The sequence below is a fragment of the Gopherus flavomarginatus genome, chromosome 5 (genome assembly GCF_025201925.1).
Source record: "Gopherus flavomarginatus isolate rGopFla2 chromosome 5, rGopFla2.mat.asm, whole genome shotgun sequence".
Classification (NCBI taxonomy): domain Eukaryota; kingdom Metazoa; phylum Chordata; order Testudines; family Testudinidae; genus Gopherus; species Gopherus flavomarginatus.
Genome location: NC_066621.1, coordinates 126770529 through 126786253, shown reverse-complemented (window position 1 = coordinate 126786253; position 15725 = coordinate 126770529). Strand labels below are relative to the sequence as shown.

Here is a 15725-nt window from a genome sequence, read left to right as displayed (position 1 = left end):
GAATTCCCAAACTTGGTTCCTGGCTTGTTCAGGGTAAGCCCCTGGAGGGCTGTGAGATGCTTTGTTTACCTGAGCATCCGCAGGTACGGCCACTTCCTCCAGCTCCCATTGGCCAGGAACAGGAAACCGTGGCCACTGCTCAGGTAAAAAAGCATCTCACGGTCCGCCATGGGCTTACCCTGAACAAGCTGTGAACCAAGTTTGGGAACCGAGTGATAATCTAGATTTTAGTAAAAACAAATATATATTAAAATGACATTAAAGTTGAAATGTAAGATCACACACAAAAAACGAAATCCTTACAACAGTATTCTTATATCAACACTATTGTGTCTAGACATTGCAGCACAGTACAGTCCTCTGTCAGTTCCACAACACAAACATATGTTGCATATCTTTTAATGTTTCTTAGCAAATAATAGCGCATATTGAATGTCTTAGAGTTTAGAAAACGTAGGAACCAGATTGATTTTACAGGAATATATTTTTATTTCTCTACAAAAATTTGTATTGAAGTCACTGCTAAGAAGAGCTGGGCAACTAATGGATTTTTCTGTTCACTGGGAATTTTGAAAAGTTGAAAAAAACCCATTTCATGTTGAACTGAAAACAAAAATTTTCAAAATGTTTGGCAAATTGAAAAGAAAAAAATAAAATTTGTTTCAGGTTGAATGAAACATCATTTTGGCAAAATTGAAATATTGCAATTAGATTTACTCAAAGGTTTACTCAACAAATGCAGAATTAGATGGGAGGAATGCAATGATGCTACTAAAGCTACGGTTCTTTACTTATTTTGTTTCCCTCTGTGCTTCTTCACCCAGGAGGAATCATAGGACACTTTTAATGCTCATTTGTCCCTTAAACATCCTGTAATAATAGAAAAACTTCTGCGTTGTTTTATAACCTGGATTGAGGAATAGAGAACAGGAACAGATGACACCACATAAATAAAATTGTTTCCATGCAAATAATCCCAGTAATTAAATGGGGGGAGAATTTTTTTTTTTAAAGATAAACATTTTTTCTTCTTCGAGTGCTTGCTCATATCGATTCCAATTAGGTGTGCGTGCACATTCGTCGAAAGATTTTTACCCTAGCAACACTCGGTGGGTTGGCTGGGTGCCAGATATATACGCCTGCCGACCCAACCGCCCCTCAGTTCCTTCTTACCGCCCATGTCGGTCGTTGGAACTGTGGAGTGCGGTTTTACTGACCTCCACCTCCCTAGCTACTCGTAGTTCTATACTTACTTTTTGTGTATATCGTTCAAAGTTATATAGTTATAGTTAATTCTTATCGTTCATAATTAGTGTTATAGTTAAGAGGGGTCCGGGGAATAGCCCCTTCCCTGCACCTGGTGCCGGGGCCCATGCCCGGTTCACCAGGTTTCGAACTGTGCTCAGCCTGTCACAAGCCGATGCCGACAGGAGATCCACATGACTCCTGTCTTAAGTGCCTCGAGGAATCTCACCTGGCAGACAAGTGTCGCATTTGCAAGGCCTTTAAGCCGAGAACAAAAAAGGAGCGGGACTTTCGACGTTCTAGGTCCTCTCGACGCTCCAGGTGCTGCTCGCAATCCCAGCACCATTCTCCTTCTCAGTACCGGTCGCACTCGTGGCACCATTCAGTATCCCGTTCGCCGGCCCGCTACTCTCAGCACCACTCCAGCTCCCGGCACCGCTCCAGGTGCCATGACTCCCGTAGCTGCTCCCGACGTCGAGGCTCGAGATCTCTGTTGAACTCCCGGCACCGCTCCGGTCGCAGGTCCCGATCTCGTTCCCGGTACCGGTCCCCGGTGCCGAGTAAAGCAAGATCCGCTAGAGACAGAGACTCTGCCCAGGGCTATTCAGCCCCTCCATGGCCATCCAGACACACATCAGTGTTGTCCCACGCGGACAGCTCTTAGGCACAGGACCGCAATTCCGATGTGCCCTGCAGAGTCTTTCAAGAGGCCCAGGACCAGGACCAGGACCAGGACCAAAGCCCCCATCAGTGATCATTCTGGACACCTTGGGCATACCACCAGGCCCAAGGCATACCAGTAGTTCCATCCCGCTCTGTCCCATCAGAGCCCCGAGTGCCAGTGGCAACAGTTAGCCGTCCCCCTCTGACTGCTACGGAGGAAGCCCCAGTTCACCCACCGGACTCCCAGGTTCCACTGGAGCAGGAGGTCGCCGAAGAGCAAGAGGCCACACAGGACCCGCTCGTCCCTGGCATCTCCTCTTCCTCTTCTCCAGATGAGGCGGTGGCAGGAACATCCTCCTCGGGCCCTCCTCCAATCGACCTGAGAGCCCATCAGGACCTCCTGAGGATGGTAGCACTCAATATGAACCTCCAGGTGGAGGAGGTCCCGGGGGTAGAGGACCCGGTAGTGGACATTCTGTCGGCAGATGCCCCCACCAGCGTGGCCCTACCGTTTATTTGGACCATCCAGGCCAATGCCGATACTATATGGCAGTCTCCAGCGTCTATCCCTCCTGCAGCCAGGGGAGTCAAGCGTAAATACGTGGTGCCCTCTAAAGGGTATGAGTACTTGTATGTCCATCCTCCTCCCTGCTCATTAGTCGTCCTATCTGTTAATGAGAGGGAACGCCATGGCCAACAGGCGCCAGCCCTGAAATTGAAGGAGGCTAGGCAAATGGACTTAATCGGCAGCAAAGTGTACTCGCCAGGTGCCCTACAGCTCCGGGTGGCAAATCAACAAGCCCTGCTTAGCCGCTATAATTATAACACCTGGACGGCGGTGGGTAAGTTTACAGAGCTACTCCCTCAAGACTCCCGCCAAGAGTTCGCTGCCCTCTTGGAGGAAGGGAAAAAGGGGGCCAGAACTTCCCTCCAGGCTTCGTTGGATTCAGCCGACTCAGCAGCCAGGACTCTGGCCTCGGATATTGCCATGAAGCGCATCTCATGGCTTCAGATTTCAAGCCTCCCACCGGAGCTCCAGTATACCATTCAGGACTTGCCATTTGATGGTAAAGGTCTCTTCTCAGAAAAGACTGACCCCAGGCTGCAAAGCCTGAAGGACAACAGGGTCATAATGCGCTCTCTCAGCACGCATACGCCAGTGACCCAACGCAGGCCTTTCCATCCCCAGTCTCACCGCCAGTACTCTGCGCCTAGACAAAGACAGGACTTTGGCAGGCGGCGCGGCCGAGGTGATCGTAGATGACAGTCTGGACCCCAAGGGGGCCAAAATCAAGGTCCCTCAAAACCACCAGAGGGACCAAAGACGAACTTTTGAAGGTGTGCCCAAGGGCGGCGTACCAGTTACAGGCCAGGATCCTTCTCCTCCCTTCTCCAACCATCTCTCCTACTTCCTCCTGGCGTGGTCCCAGCTAACTTCAGATCGCTGGGTCTTACGCATGGTGGAGTATGGGTACCACCTCCAATTTATTTCAGCTCCGTCCTCCCACCCTCCAATCCCATTCCTCTTCAGGGACTCCTCTCACAAGCAATTCCTCTTGCAAGAGGTGCGGACGCTCCTCGCCATGGGAGCTATAGAGGAGGTACCAAAGGACGAAAGGGGCAAGAGGTTTTACTCGCATTATTTCCTAATCTCCAAGTCCAAGGGAGGTCTCAGACCTGTCCTAGACCTGCGAGGACTCAACCAGTTTATGATAAAGTTGAAGTTCCACGTGGTATCCCTAGGGACCATTATCCCGTCCTTGGATCCTGAAGACTGGTATGCCGCCCTTGACATGAAGGATGCGTACTTTCACATTGCCATTTTTCCTCCGCACTGGAGGTACCTCTGCTTCGTAGCCAACCGTCAGCACTTCCAGTTTACGGTCCTGCCATTTGGCCTTTCTGCAGCCCCAAGGGTATTTACAAAGTGTATGGCCGTAGTCGCCGCCTATCTCCGCCGACGTCGGATACACGTTTTTCCATATCTGGACGCTTGGCTCATCCGAGGGGCCTCCGAGACACAAGTCACCCAGCATGTGGGCATTGTCAAGGACCTATTCACACATCTAGGTCTGATAATCAATATAGAAAAATCCACTCTGGTTCCCACGCAGAGGTTAGACTTCATAGGAGCTATCCTGGACTCCAATCTAGCCAGGGCCTGCTTAGCACAGCCGCAGTTTCAGGTGATGGCAACAATCATCCGAGGTCTACAGAATTTCCCGACAACCTCGGCTCGCACTTGTCTCGGTCTCCTGGGTCACATGGCTGCCTGCATGTTCGTGATCAAATATGCCAGGCTCTGCTTCCGTCCTCTCCAAGGTTGGCTCAACTCAGTATACCGCCTGGGCAGGGACCCAACAGACACGATAGTCACCATTTCCTCGAGCACCCTAGGCTCCCTCGACTGGTGGCTGACTCCCTCCCTGGTGTGTACAGGGCTTCCGTTCCATCTGCCCCAACCCTCAATGTCCCTGACGATGGACACGTCATCTCTCAGCTGGGGTGCTCACCTCGGACACCTTCGTACTCAAGGCCTCTGGTCATCTCAGGAGCTGGCATTACACATAAATGTCTGAGAACTGAGAGCAGTCCGCCTGGCGTGCCAGGCGTTCCAGCAACATTTACAAGGCCGTTGTGTCTCAGTGTTTACAGACAACACAATGGCCATGTACTACATAAACAAGCAGGGAGGGACATGATCCTCCCCCCTTTGTCAGGAGGCCATCCAACTCTAGGACTTTTGCATAGCCCACTCAATAGACCTGGTAGCGTCCTTTCTCCCAGGGGTTCGGAACACTCTGGCGGATCGACTCAGCAGGTCCTTCCTGTCTCACAAGTGGTCGATCCGTCCGGACGTTATTCATTCTGTTTTTCAGAAGTGGGGATTTCCCAACATAGACCTGGTCGCTTCCCGGACGAACAGGAAATGCCAGATGTTCTTCTCCTTCCAAGGTCTCTCCCCGGGATCGATCTCGGACGCTTTCCTGATGCCGTGGAAGAGCCAGCTGCTTTATGCCTTCCCACCATTCCCGCTTGTTCACAAGGTCCTGCTAAAACTCCGCAGGGACAGAGCGCGCCTAATCTTGATCTCTCCAGCATAGCCCAAGCAGCACTGGTACACCACGTTGCTCGACCTGCCGATAGCCAACCCAATTACCCTGCCACTCCACTCAGACCTCATAACTCAGGACCACGGCAGACTTCACCACCCAGACCTGCAGGCCCTTCACCTCACGGCATGGCTGCTGCGTGGCTAAACAGGTCAGAAGTACGTTGCTGTGCATCAGTACGACAAGTTCTCCTGGGTAGCAGGAAACCTTCCACCCGGTCAACGTATCTGGCCAAGTGGAAGTGTTTCTCCTGCTGGTGCGAAACGCATAATCTTGCTCCTACTGAGGTCCCCATTCCCTCTATTTTGGATTACCTCTAGTTTCTCAAACAGCAGGGCCTAGCAGTATCATCACTGAGAGTACACTTGGCAGCCATCTCTATCTTCCACCTAGGGGAGGGTGGATGTTCCGTGTTCTCACATCCTATTGTTTCGATGTTCCTCAAGGGCTTGGAGCGCTTATACCCCCAAGTACGCCACCCAGCCCCGACCTGGGACCTCAACCTGGTTTTAACCAGACTTATGTCTCCCCCATTCGAGCCGTTAGCAACTTGCTCGCTACTCTACCTGTCTTGGAAGACAGCTTTCCTCGTAGCCATTACATCGGCCAGACGAGTCTCCGAGCTTAGGGCTCTTACGGTGGATCCGCTGTACACTGTGTTCCACAGGGACAAGGTGCAGTTGCGACCACACCCAGCATTCCTCCCTAAGGTGATTTCGGCATTTCATGTTAACCAGGACATCTTTCTCCCGGTCTTCTTCCCAAAGACACACTCAATGCGACGGGAGCAACAATTGCACTCCCTGGACGTCCGTAGACCGCTCGCATTTTATATTGAGCAGACAAAACCCTTTCGTAAAACGCCCCAACTCTTTGTCGTGGTAGCAGACCGAATGAAAGGCCTACCTGTTTCCTCTCAGAGGATCTAATCTTGGATGACGGCGTGCATCCGCACTTGTTAATGATTTGGCTCGTATTTCCCCAAGCCACATCACCGTGCATTCTACCAGGGCTCAGGCTTTATCTGCCGCCTTCCTGGCTCGTGTACCTATCCAGGAGATATGTCACGCAGCTACTTGGTCTTCGGTCCACACCTTTGCTTCACATTATGCTCTGGTTTAACAGTCCAGAGATGATGCAGCCTTTGGCTCAGCAGTTTTGCATTCTGCAACATCTCACTCCGACCCCACCGCCTAGGTAAGGCTTGGGAATCGCCTAACTGGAATGGTTATGAACAAGCACTCAAAGAAGAAAAGACAGTTACTCACCTTTGTAACTGTTGGTCTTCGAGATGTGTTGCTCATATCCATTCCAAACTCACCCTCCTTCCCCACTGTCGGAGTAGCCGTCAAGAAGGAACTGAGGGGCGGTTGGGTCGGCAGGGGTATATATCTGGCGCGATAGCATCCCCACTCCAGGGGCGCCGAGCCGACCCACCGAGTGTTGCTAGGATAAAAATCTTCCGACGAACGTGCACGTGGCGCGCGCACACCTAATTGGAATGGATATGAGCAACACATCTCGAAGAACAACAGTTACAAAGGTGAGTAACCGTCTTTTTCTAAGCAAAACAATTTTTAAAGCTTTGCACTAGCATTAAGGTTATTTTACTATACTAATTTGCTTTTGGTATTTTTAACAGTGTTAAAACTATGCTGAAGCAGTTATGACATAATGCAGTCTCCAAAGATTTACAGAAATATTATTTTAATGTATTTTCAAATTGTAATGGCATGGTAGCGGAGTCCCTGTAGTCTTGCACTGAAATAGTTTTGACATCAGAGTATCTCATTGCAATGTTTTATGATGATACTAAATCCATTGTGTTATGCAGAATGCTTAATTGTTTCTCTAATTTGGGCATGCTCCTGTGTATTGCTGATCACCCATCCCTTCTACTGAAGTAAATGAGAGTAGAGGTGTTTCCGTACATGACAGAATCAGGCCCTTTATTAATATACCATCTCAAACATTATTTCCCTCTGGGCATTTATTTACTTAATTGGCTAGCATGCCTGAAACATGTGAAAAATGCTGTTAATTTAGAGCGAGGTAGAGAAGGCCTCAAGCATAGACCCAAGTGATATTTGTACATTTTAAAACTCACACAATTGAAGACAAAATGCATTCATGCTATCTATTTGTATTGCAAATGTGACTGAAACCACATTAGACATCAGTGTTTGTTCAACTTTAACTATAATAGCAGTATTGGTACTGCTGTAATGCAAGAAGATGACCTCAAAGCATGTGGTAAGAAATTACACTTTTTGTAGCATATATTTTCTTGGAACACTTATTTCTGATCTAATTATTTTTCTGCTGCTTTTCCATTACAGGAGACTCAGCAGATATGTCAGGTAAGGGAAATAAAATTTTAACCTCTTCAGGTATAGTTAGACTATTGAGTAGTCACCATCTACAACTTTGTAGATCCATAAGTTCTGAGAATATATTTCAAGTTTATAAAGCCACATATCAATCATTTACTGCCTCAGCAATGAACATACACCACAATAGCTCAGTAAATTGTAAAAATAGAATATTTCCTTTACCAAAAATCAAAACATTCAAAAGAACACGCTTTAAAATGACTTTTGTTGAAACATATTCCCTTCTTGCTGCCCAGTGATAAACTATTTCTAACATAACATACTACTGCTGCTACTGTAGCATATATGTATAAACGTGCAGTGTTTAGAAGCTATTGGGGCTGACAACAAACAGTTTTAGACAATTCAATTGAACATAATTTTGTAATGTATACATTTAAAGCAATATTCCGCTGAGGAGGCCTCGGTGACTGAGTGAATGAAATAATCACCTTTCATATCTACTGTATGATTGTCGTGCAATTACTACCAGTGATCCAAAATGATTGTTCTTATGTCAGTTTTTAATTTTGTGATGAATCATTTTGGGTCTTTTGACAATTGTGATTGAGCTATTTTTAGTAATAAATTGTATCTTAACTGTAATTTTAAGGATCCATCACCATCATGTGTGAGTGAGTTCATTGTTGAGCAGTCATTGTAGTTGTTTGTCATACATCGGACACAGAGATGCATATAAGTGGGTTCATGTATATATAGAGAATATGATAAAAATATGCATGTGATGAGCACATGGTCAGTGAAATTTTTAAGTGTGTTGATTTTTTTTGAATATGCCAAATGAATGTTGCATTAAGGATAGGAGAGAGCATACAAGGGAGCCTTTTTCCAACCAATATTCCTACGTAAGAGGTAACCATAATATGGCTGTTTCCCTGAGTTCAGGAGGAGCCCCTCTAGTGCTGCATAATGTCTCCACTAACTCCCACTTAGGCACTTCTGCTGCCTCATTGACCCTCCTAGCACAGCTTTAGTTTGACCTTCTATGTCTTAATAAACCTATATAATTCCTGATGGCATTGCCTGGGTCCTGCACTATATTCTCTCTTCTTTGTGGAGCTACTAGACTAGAATCTGGGCTGCTGCTGCTCTATATTATGATGTTTTAAGTATCGCCGTGCCAAATTGTTTGCTGGCATCAGGATCAGAATGTCACATGAAATGCTCTATTGACTGCAGAACAGGTCTGGTTCAGATCTCTTCTGCCCTGCTTGCTCATGGAAGCTTTACCCTGACTAAAAAGAGAGAGGAGACCCCACAAAATGCATCCCTCTGCTAGGACAGATACTCAGCAGGCTGACCATGACCTCCATGAGGGAGGAGCAAGATCATGGCAGAGATTTTGAGAAGAGCACGAACAGAGGAAACCACATTTTTCTTCCAGCTAACCCTGTTGTGGTAGTCTACTCAAATCCACATTTGTGGTGTCTGGATGAAGATAGGGTTGCCAACTTTCTAATCGCACAAAACTGAACACCCTAGCCCTTCCCCTTCCCCAGGACTGGTGCAACCATTAGGCAAACTAGGCGGACGCCTAGGGCGCCAAGATTTGAGGGTGCCAAAAAGCAGTGCCCAAAATGTCTGTCTGGGAAGCTCACCCGGCGCTGCGGCTTTGATCAGCTCCGGCCGGCTGGGAAGTGATGTCATTCCTCCTCTGGCCACCGGGGCCGCTGCGCTGCTCCCTGCTGCTCTGGCTCTTCTCCAGGGCCCCCGCCCCTGCTCAGCCCCGCCCCGCCCCCACTCCCTGAGCTCTGTAGCAGGGCCGGGCCTGCACTCACCAGCGGCCAGGAAATGCAGAGACCCGTCTCCAGCCACGCTGCCAGTGAGTGCTGGGGGGTGACTTCCCTTGCCCTCCAAGCCAGCCCCCCCTCCAGAGGCCTACCCTCTGTCTCCAGCCAACCCCTGCTGCACCCCCTGCCCTGCCTCCAGCCTGCCCCACACCTCCTGTCTCCAGCCAACCCCTGCCGCATCCCCCTGCCCAAAGCCAGGCAGCCCCATGCCCTCTCAGGTTGTTCATTTATTTTCATTAAATATGTAAACTAAATAATGAAATTAATAAATCTTCAAGCTGAACGTGTATTAATTCTGATGAACAATGCCATATTATGCAGTATTCATTTTTGAAAGTTTATAACTGATGTTCTGGGGGGAGGGGTTGGGGTGGGGAGCGCAAGGTGGAAGTTTCGCCAGGGCGCAAAGTATCCTTGCACCGGCCCTGCCCTTCCCCGCGGCCTCGCCCCCTTCCCTGCACCTTCCCTGAGGCCCCGCTCCCCACTCAAAACATTCCCCTGCCTCGGTGGCTCGCTCTCCCCCACCCTCACTCACTTTCACTGGGCTAGGGTAGGGGTTTGGGGTGCGGGAGGGAATGAGGGATCCAGCTGGAGGTGCAGGCTTGGGTGGGGCTGGGGATGAGGGTTTGAGGTGCAGGAGCAGGCTCCAGACTGGGGTATGGAGAAAAGGGATTCAGAGTGTGGGAGGGGGCTTCAGGTTGAGGCAGGGAATCAGGGTGTGGGAGGGGTGAGGGCTCGGGGCTGGGGATGAGGGATTTGGGGTGCAAGGGGGGCTCCAGGCTGGGGAGTGTGGCCAAGGGATTCAGACTGTGGGAGGGGGCTGTGGGCTGAGGCAGGGGGTTGGGGTGCAGGATGGGGCTCTGGGTTTGGGGGGATCTGGGCTGGGGAAGGGGTTGGGGTGTGAGAGCTCTGGACTGGGGGATGGGCTCTGGGGTAGGGTCAGAGATGAGGGCTTTGGGGTACAGGAGGGGGCTCCAGGCTACAGAGTGGAGCCGGGGATTTGGAATGCAGGAGGGGGCTGTGGGTTGAGGCAGGGGGTTGGGATGTGGGAGGGGTGAGGGCTCTGGGCTGGGGGTACGGGCTCTGGGCTGGGGCCAGGGATGAGGGGTTTGAGGTGCAGGAGCGGGCTTCAGGTTTGTGGGGGCTGAGGGCTGGGGCATGGAGTTGCAGTTCAAAGGGGTGAAGGCTCTGGGCTGGCTGGGCGGTCTCTGGGGTGGGGCCAGGGATGAGGGCTTTGGCATGCAAGATGGGGCTCCAGGTTTGGAGGGTGGGGGCTGAGGGCAGTGTAGGGAGTTGGGGCACAAGCTTACCTCACATAGCTCCCGGTCAGCAGCACAGCAGGTGCGGGGGCTAAGGCAGGCTGCCTGCCTGTCCTGACACCGAATTGCGTGCATGCCAGAAGTGGCCAGCAGATCCAGTGCTAGTAGGCAGGGGGCGGTGCAGGAGGCTCCGTGCAAGCTGCTCTTGTCCTGTAGGCACCACCTCCCCCCCACTCCCATTGGCTAGTTCCCAGCCAGTGAGAGTGCAGAGCCTGTGCTCAGGGCGGGGGCAGTGTGCGGAGCCCCCTGCCTAGGAGCTGGACCTGCAACCCATTTCCGGGGCACAGCCTGCCTTAGAGCCACAGCGGGGATGACCGGAGCAACCAAGGTCTCTTTTCGACTGGGTGTTCCAGTCGAAAACCAGACACCTGGTCACCCTGGATGAAGATGATCCAGACTTCTCTTCATCCGAGATCCACAAACTTTCAGCTCATGGTGTCATGTAGGTAGAGATTAGGGCAGTCCAGGATTTTGCCAGGGAGGATGCTGAAGAAGAAAAGACTGTTCAAAGACCAGGATAAAGCCCTGCATCTGTTTCATTTTCCACAAAGAGGTAAAGAAGCTTGTCAAATAATTCTGGGGTATCCCAGAAGCTCGTTCTGCCCAGCAGCAATGCACCATTTTAACTACCTGCCTATAATTCTCTTCAAGACTTTGAGGTAACACTCAAACATAAAAAAATGGTAGTAACTGTGGTGTCACCAAATGGTTATTTCCATGAAAGAAAATTCTTACACAATGCACAAAAGGAATAATGAGCTGGTTCCAAATATCATTTTAATGTGTTCAGCCATAGTATTATGCACTACTAAGGCATGAACCATTAAGCTGCAGGTGCTAGATGCAGACTTCCTAACAGATCAAAAGTAGATTGAAAAGGTTTAGACAAAATCTATTTGATTTCTAAGTTCTTTTGCAGTGGTTCCCTAAACTTGATCATGCTACCATTCCCTTTTACTTGTTAATATCCACACAGAAGGCGGGACCCTCTAGTCAGTGAAGGCCATCGCACCATAATTCCAGGTCAAGCAGAGACTGATCACCATTTATTTTAGAATATAGGCCTTTTTTTATGTGTCCCTGTACCAAGCTCTTCAAGTTCTCACAGATTTGTTGTCTTTTCCATCTCTTATCAGACAGAGGAGTGAGATGTAAAGTTTTGATTGTTTTGCACAGGTTCACAATCATTTTGCCAAAGAGATCCAGGGGTGTCTGTGTACTTGTAGATCTGACATCATTCAGTCCCCTTGTGCCATATATGGAATTCAAAATAGAGACAACCCAGATAGTGATAGCAGCAGTTGAACCTGCAGGCATCCTCACTTTCAAAAAAACACATACCTGCATATACATATTGCATCATCACGTCAAAAATATTTGCTTTGTTCTGGGTCAAGAGCACTTTTAATTGACACTTTACCTTGCATTGCTCCCACCCATACCAGCACATTCTGCTCTATCTCAACAGGCTTCTGAAACTTCAGTCAGCTCTAGAGGCTCCAAAAGTACTTTGAGAGTCAGTACAGCTGCTTGCTGTTTATTATTAGCCTTAAGGAGAGCGAATTAGTGTGCTCTCAGAAATTAGTCCACCTGAAAACAGTCTCCAACACGTTCTAAGGTCTTGTCTACTTGTTCTACGAGAGGTTTGACAAGGTAGTTTTCTTAGCTCAGGAAGTTGGATGCCTATACAAACAAATGAATCTTCCCAGGATTTTCACAAATTCGATTGCCTGTTTTATGCTATATAAGTTTTTAAAAAAGGAGCAGGGGGAGGGTTTCTATTTTGTTAAACCAATCTGACTGTGTAACAGCATGAAGGAAATCTTCATAGCAAAAAAGAGCCTTCTGGACCCACTCTTTTCAGGCCTCTTCATGAGTTGGAGTGTCCTTCTGTCTTCCTTCTGCAAAGGTTGTTACTGATTTTTCAAGCAGGTTTGTGCTGCTGAGTCACTTACACACCTCTGAAAGTCCAAGCCCTAGTCAGGATTAGGGCCTCATTGTAGCAGGCTCTATACACAGATTGCAAGCCATGCTTAGACTATATGCTCTTTTGGAAGGGACTCTCTCTGTGATGCCTAGTACGATGAGTCGCTGACTTCTAGGCACTACCATAGTCATAAATAATCATCATCACCATGATTAATAATGTACATGCATATTGTGGAAAGACAATCCCTACCCCAGAGAGTTTACAATCTAAGTAACTCAGGGTATGTCTACACTGTGGGATTATTCTGATTTTACAGAACCCGATTTTTGGAAACAGATTGTATAAAGTTAAGTGCACGCGGCCACACTAAGCACATTAATTCGGCGGTACCGAGGCTAGTGGTGTGCGTCCATGTACCGAAGCTAGCGTCATTGCACTGTGAGTAGCTATCCCACAGTTCCCACAGTCTCCCCCACTCATTGGAATTCTGGGTTGAGATACCAATGCATGATGGGGCAAAAAGTGTCATGGGTGATTCTGGGTAAATGTCGTCAGACAATCCTCCCTCCATGAAAGCAATTGCAGACAATCATTTTGCACCCTTTTCCCTGGATTGCCCTGGCAGATGCCATAGCACGGCAACCATGGAGCCCGTTCAGCCTTTTTTCATTGTCACCGTATGTCTACTGGATGTTGCTAACAGACGCAGTACTGAAGCGCTACACAGCAGCATCCCCTTGCCTTTTGCAAGTTAGCAAAGACGGTTACCAGCTCTACTGTACCATCTGCTGCCTTGCAAGTTGACAATGACGGTTACCAGTCATACTCTACCATCTGCTGCTGTTGTGGGTGCTCCTGGCCGGCCTCGGTGAGGTCGGCCGGGGGCCCATGGACAAAAATGGGAATGACTCCCCAGGTATTCTCTTCTTTAAGTTTTGTCTAAAGAGAGAATCAGTCCTGCCTAGAGTATCAGGCAAGCCTCCTAAAGAACCAAAGAGGCAAACGGCCACTCCGAGTCAGAGCCTCAGACATCCCACAGAAATGATGAGCTGCATGCCATTCTAGGGGGTGCCTCTGCAACCACCCCACCCGTTGCTTCCCTCCTCCTCCACCCCTTCTGGGCTACCATGGCAATCTTCCCCCCACTTGTGTGATGAAGTAATAAAGAATGCGTGAATAAGAAACAACACTGACTTTATTGCCTCTGCAAGCAGAGATCAAAGAGGGGAGGGGAGGGCAGGGCAGGGCAGGGCAGCCTCCAGTTGCTATGATATTCCAGGCAGGAGTGAATCTCCAGGAGACAAAACTTAAAGAAAAGAATGACTGGGAGTCATTCCCATTTTTGCCCAGGCGCCCCCGGCCGACCTCACCGAGGCCAGCCAGGAGCACTCACAGGATGATGAGGACAGTTATCAAGCCTATTGCACTGTCTGCCATCGGGGAGGGGAGGGGGTGCTGCTGTGTAGCGCTGCAGCACCGTGTCTGCCAACAGCATCCAGTAGACATACGATGACATTGAAAAAAGGCGAGAAACTATTTTTTTCCCTTTGGTTTCACAGATGGAGAGGGGGGCTGACAACATATACCCTGAACTACCCGCGACAATGTTTTTGACCCTTCAGGCTTTGGGAGCGCAGCCAAGAATTCAAAAGGTTTTCAGAGAGTGCGGGAACTGTGGGATAGCTACAGTTGTCAGTCGCCCCTCCCTCCGTGAGCGTCCATTTCATTCTTTGGCTTTCTGGTACGCTTGTCTCAGCTCCTTAAGTTTCACGCAGCACTGTGTCGAGTCCCTGTTGTGGCCTCTGTCTATCATAGCCTTGGAGATTTTTTCAAATGTTTTGGCATTTTGTCTATTGGAATGGAGTTCTGATAGAAAGAATACATCTCCTCATACAGAGATCAGATTCAGTATCTCCTGTACGGTCCATGGTGGAGCTCTTTTTTGATTTTGGGACTGCATGGTCATCTGTGCTGATCAGTGCTCCATGCTGGGCAAATAGGAAATGAAATTCAAAAGTTCGTGGGGCTTTTCCTGTCTACCTGGCCAGTGCATCCGAGTTCAGATTGCTGTCCAGAGCGGTCACAATGGTGCACTGTGGGATAGCTCCCGGAGGCCAATACCGTCAAATTGTGGCCACGCTAACCCTAATCCAAAATGGCAATACTGATTTCAGCACTACTACCCTCATCGGGGAGGAGTACAAATATCAATATTAAGAGCCCTTTATAATGAAATAAAGGGCTTCTTTGTGTGGACGGGTGCAGCGTTAATTTGGTTTAACACTGCTAAATTCAAAATAAACTCGTAGTGTAGACCAGGCCTCATACCAAGATGCACACCTCTAGTTCTTCTACTTCAGTAAGCCAACCAGTGGTTCAGCTGGCATACTGCTAGATATATAGCCTGCATTCCAAACTGGTGGGCACCTTGTAGAAAAGGAAATTTTGTTTTTGTCTTGTAAACTGACTTTCTGCAGAAACCACCAGTATGAAAGCCTCACCCAGATATTAAACCTGTGACAGGTTACATATTATTAGAGAAGGTATATTTCAAAGTTCTCAGATTTTGAGTTATTGTTTCAAGCTAAGAAAAGTTTAGCTCGGGTTGAAAACAAGAGAGGCCTCTGGTATGAGGGGCTCTTTTGGGTTTCAAAAGCCCAGCAACCAACTAGAGAGTGAAGGTATGTGCACCAATATAATACTGAACCACAAGCCTGCACTTCAGACTGGTGGTCTTATTTGCAAAAAGTCAGTTTATAAGGTGAGACCAACCTTTCCCTCGTTTTGGTTAAAATATATATATAATATGTTTTTTTTCTAGTGTTAAAACCTCATTCGCTTTCAGTAGCAAAAATGTTGCCTTTGTTTATAAGCATATAATAATTAATTGATTATATTCATTTAGCTACAGCTCCTTCTATCCATGTGTGGGATGCAATGAACAAACAGACACTATCTGTACTGCGATGCTACCATTCAAAGGGAGTTTGTTCAGTCAGTTTCAGTGCCACTGGCAAACTTCTCCTCTCTGTAGGGCTGGATCCTGAACACACCATTACCATTTGGAAGTGGCAGGAAGGTAGGAAAGCATTTGTATTTATACAATACATTTATATTGCCCCTAAGTCAATCAAGAACACACACCAAAATTGCAATATAAAAATTTTGGTTATCAACTGAAAAAATGATTGTAATAAATTTCACATAGCATATACTGTACAAATTAAAAATGAGATAGATGTGCTTAACTATTGCCAAATGTATTTCCAGTG

The 15725-nt window shown here is 48.3% G+C and overlaps 1 protein-coding gene across 2 annotated transcripts in view; it reads left to right on the top strand.

Moving 5' to 3' along the window:
- EML5 (EMAP like 5) overlaps positions 1 to 15725 on the top strand; it is a 301390-nt gene that overhangs the window by 265862 nt on the left and 19803 nt on the right. The window contains exons 34-35 of one of the 2 annotated variants that reach the window (XM_050953200.1): positions 7361 to 7381; positions 15359 to 15532. In XM_050953200.1, the coding sequence (XP_050809157.1) occupies positions 7361 to 7381; positions 15359 to 15532 (195 nt within the window). The remainder of the gene's footprint in view (positions 1 to 7360; positions 7382 to 15358; positions 15533 to 15725) is intronic. The other variant, XM_050953201.1, reaches the window with a different exon arrangement.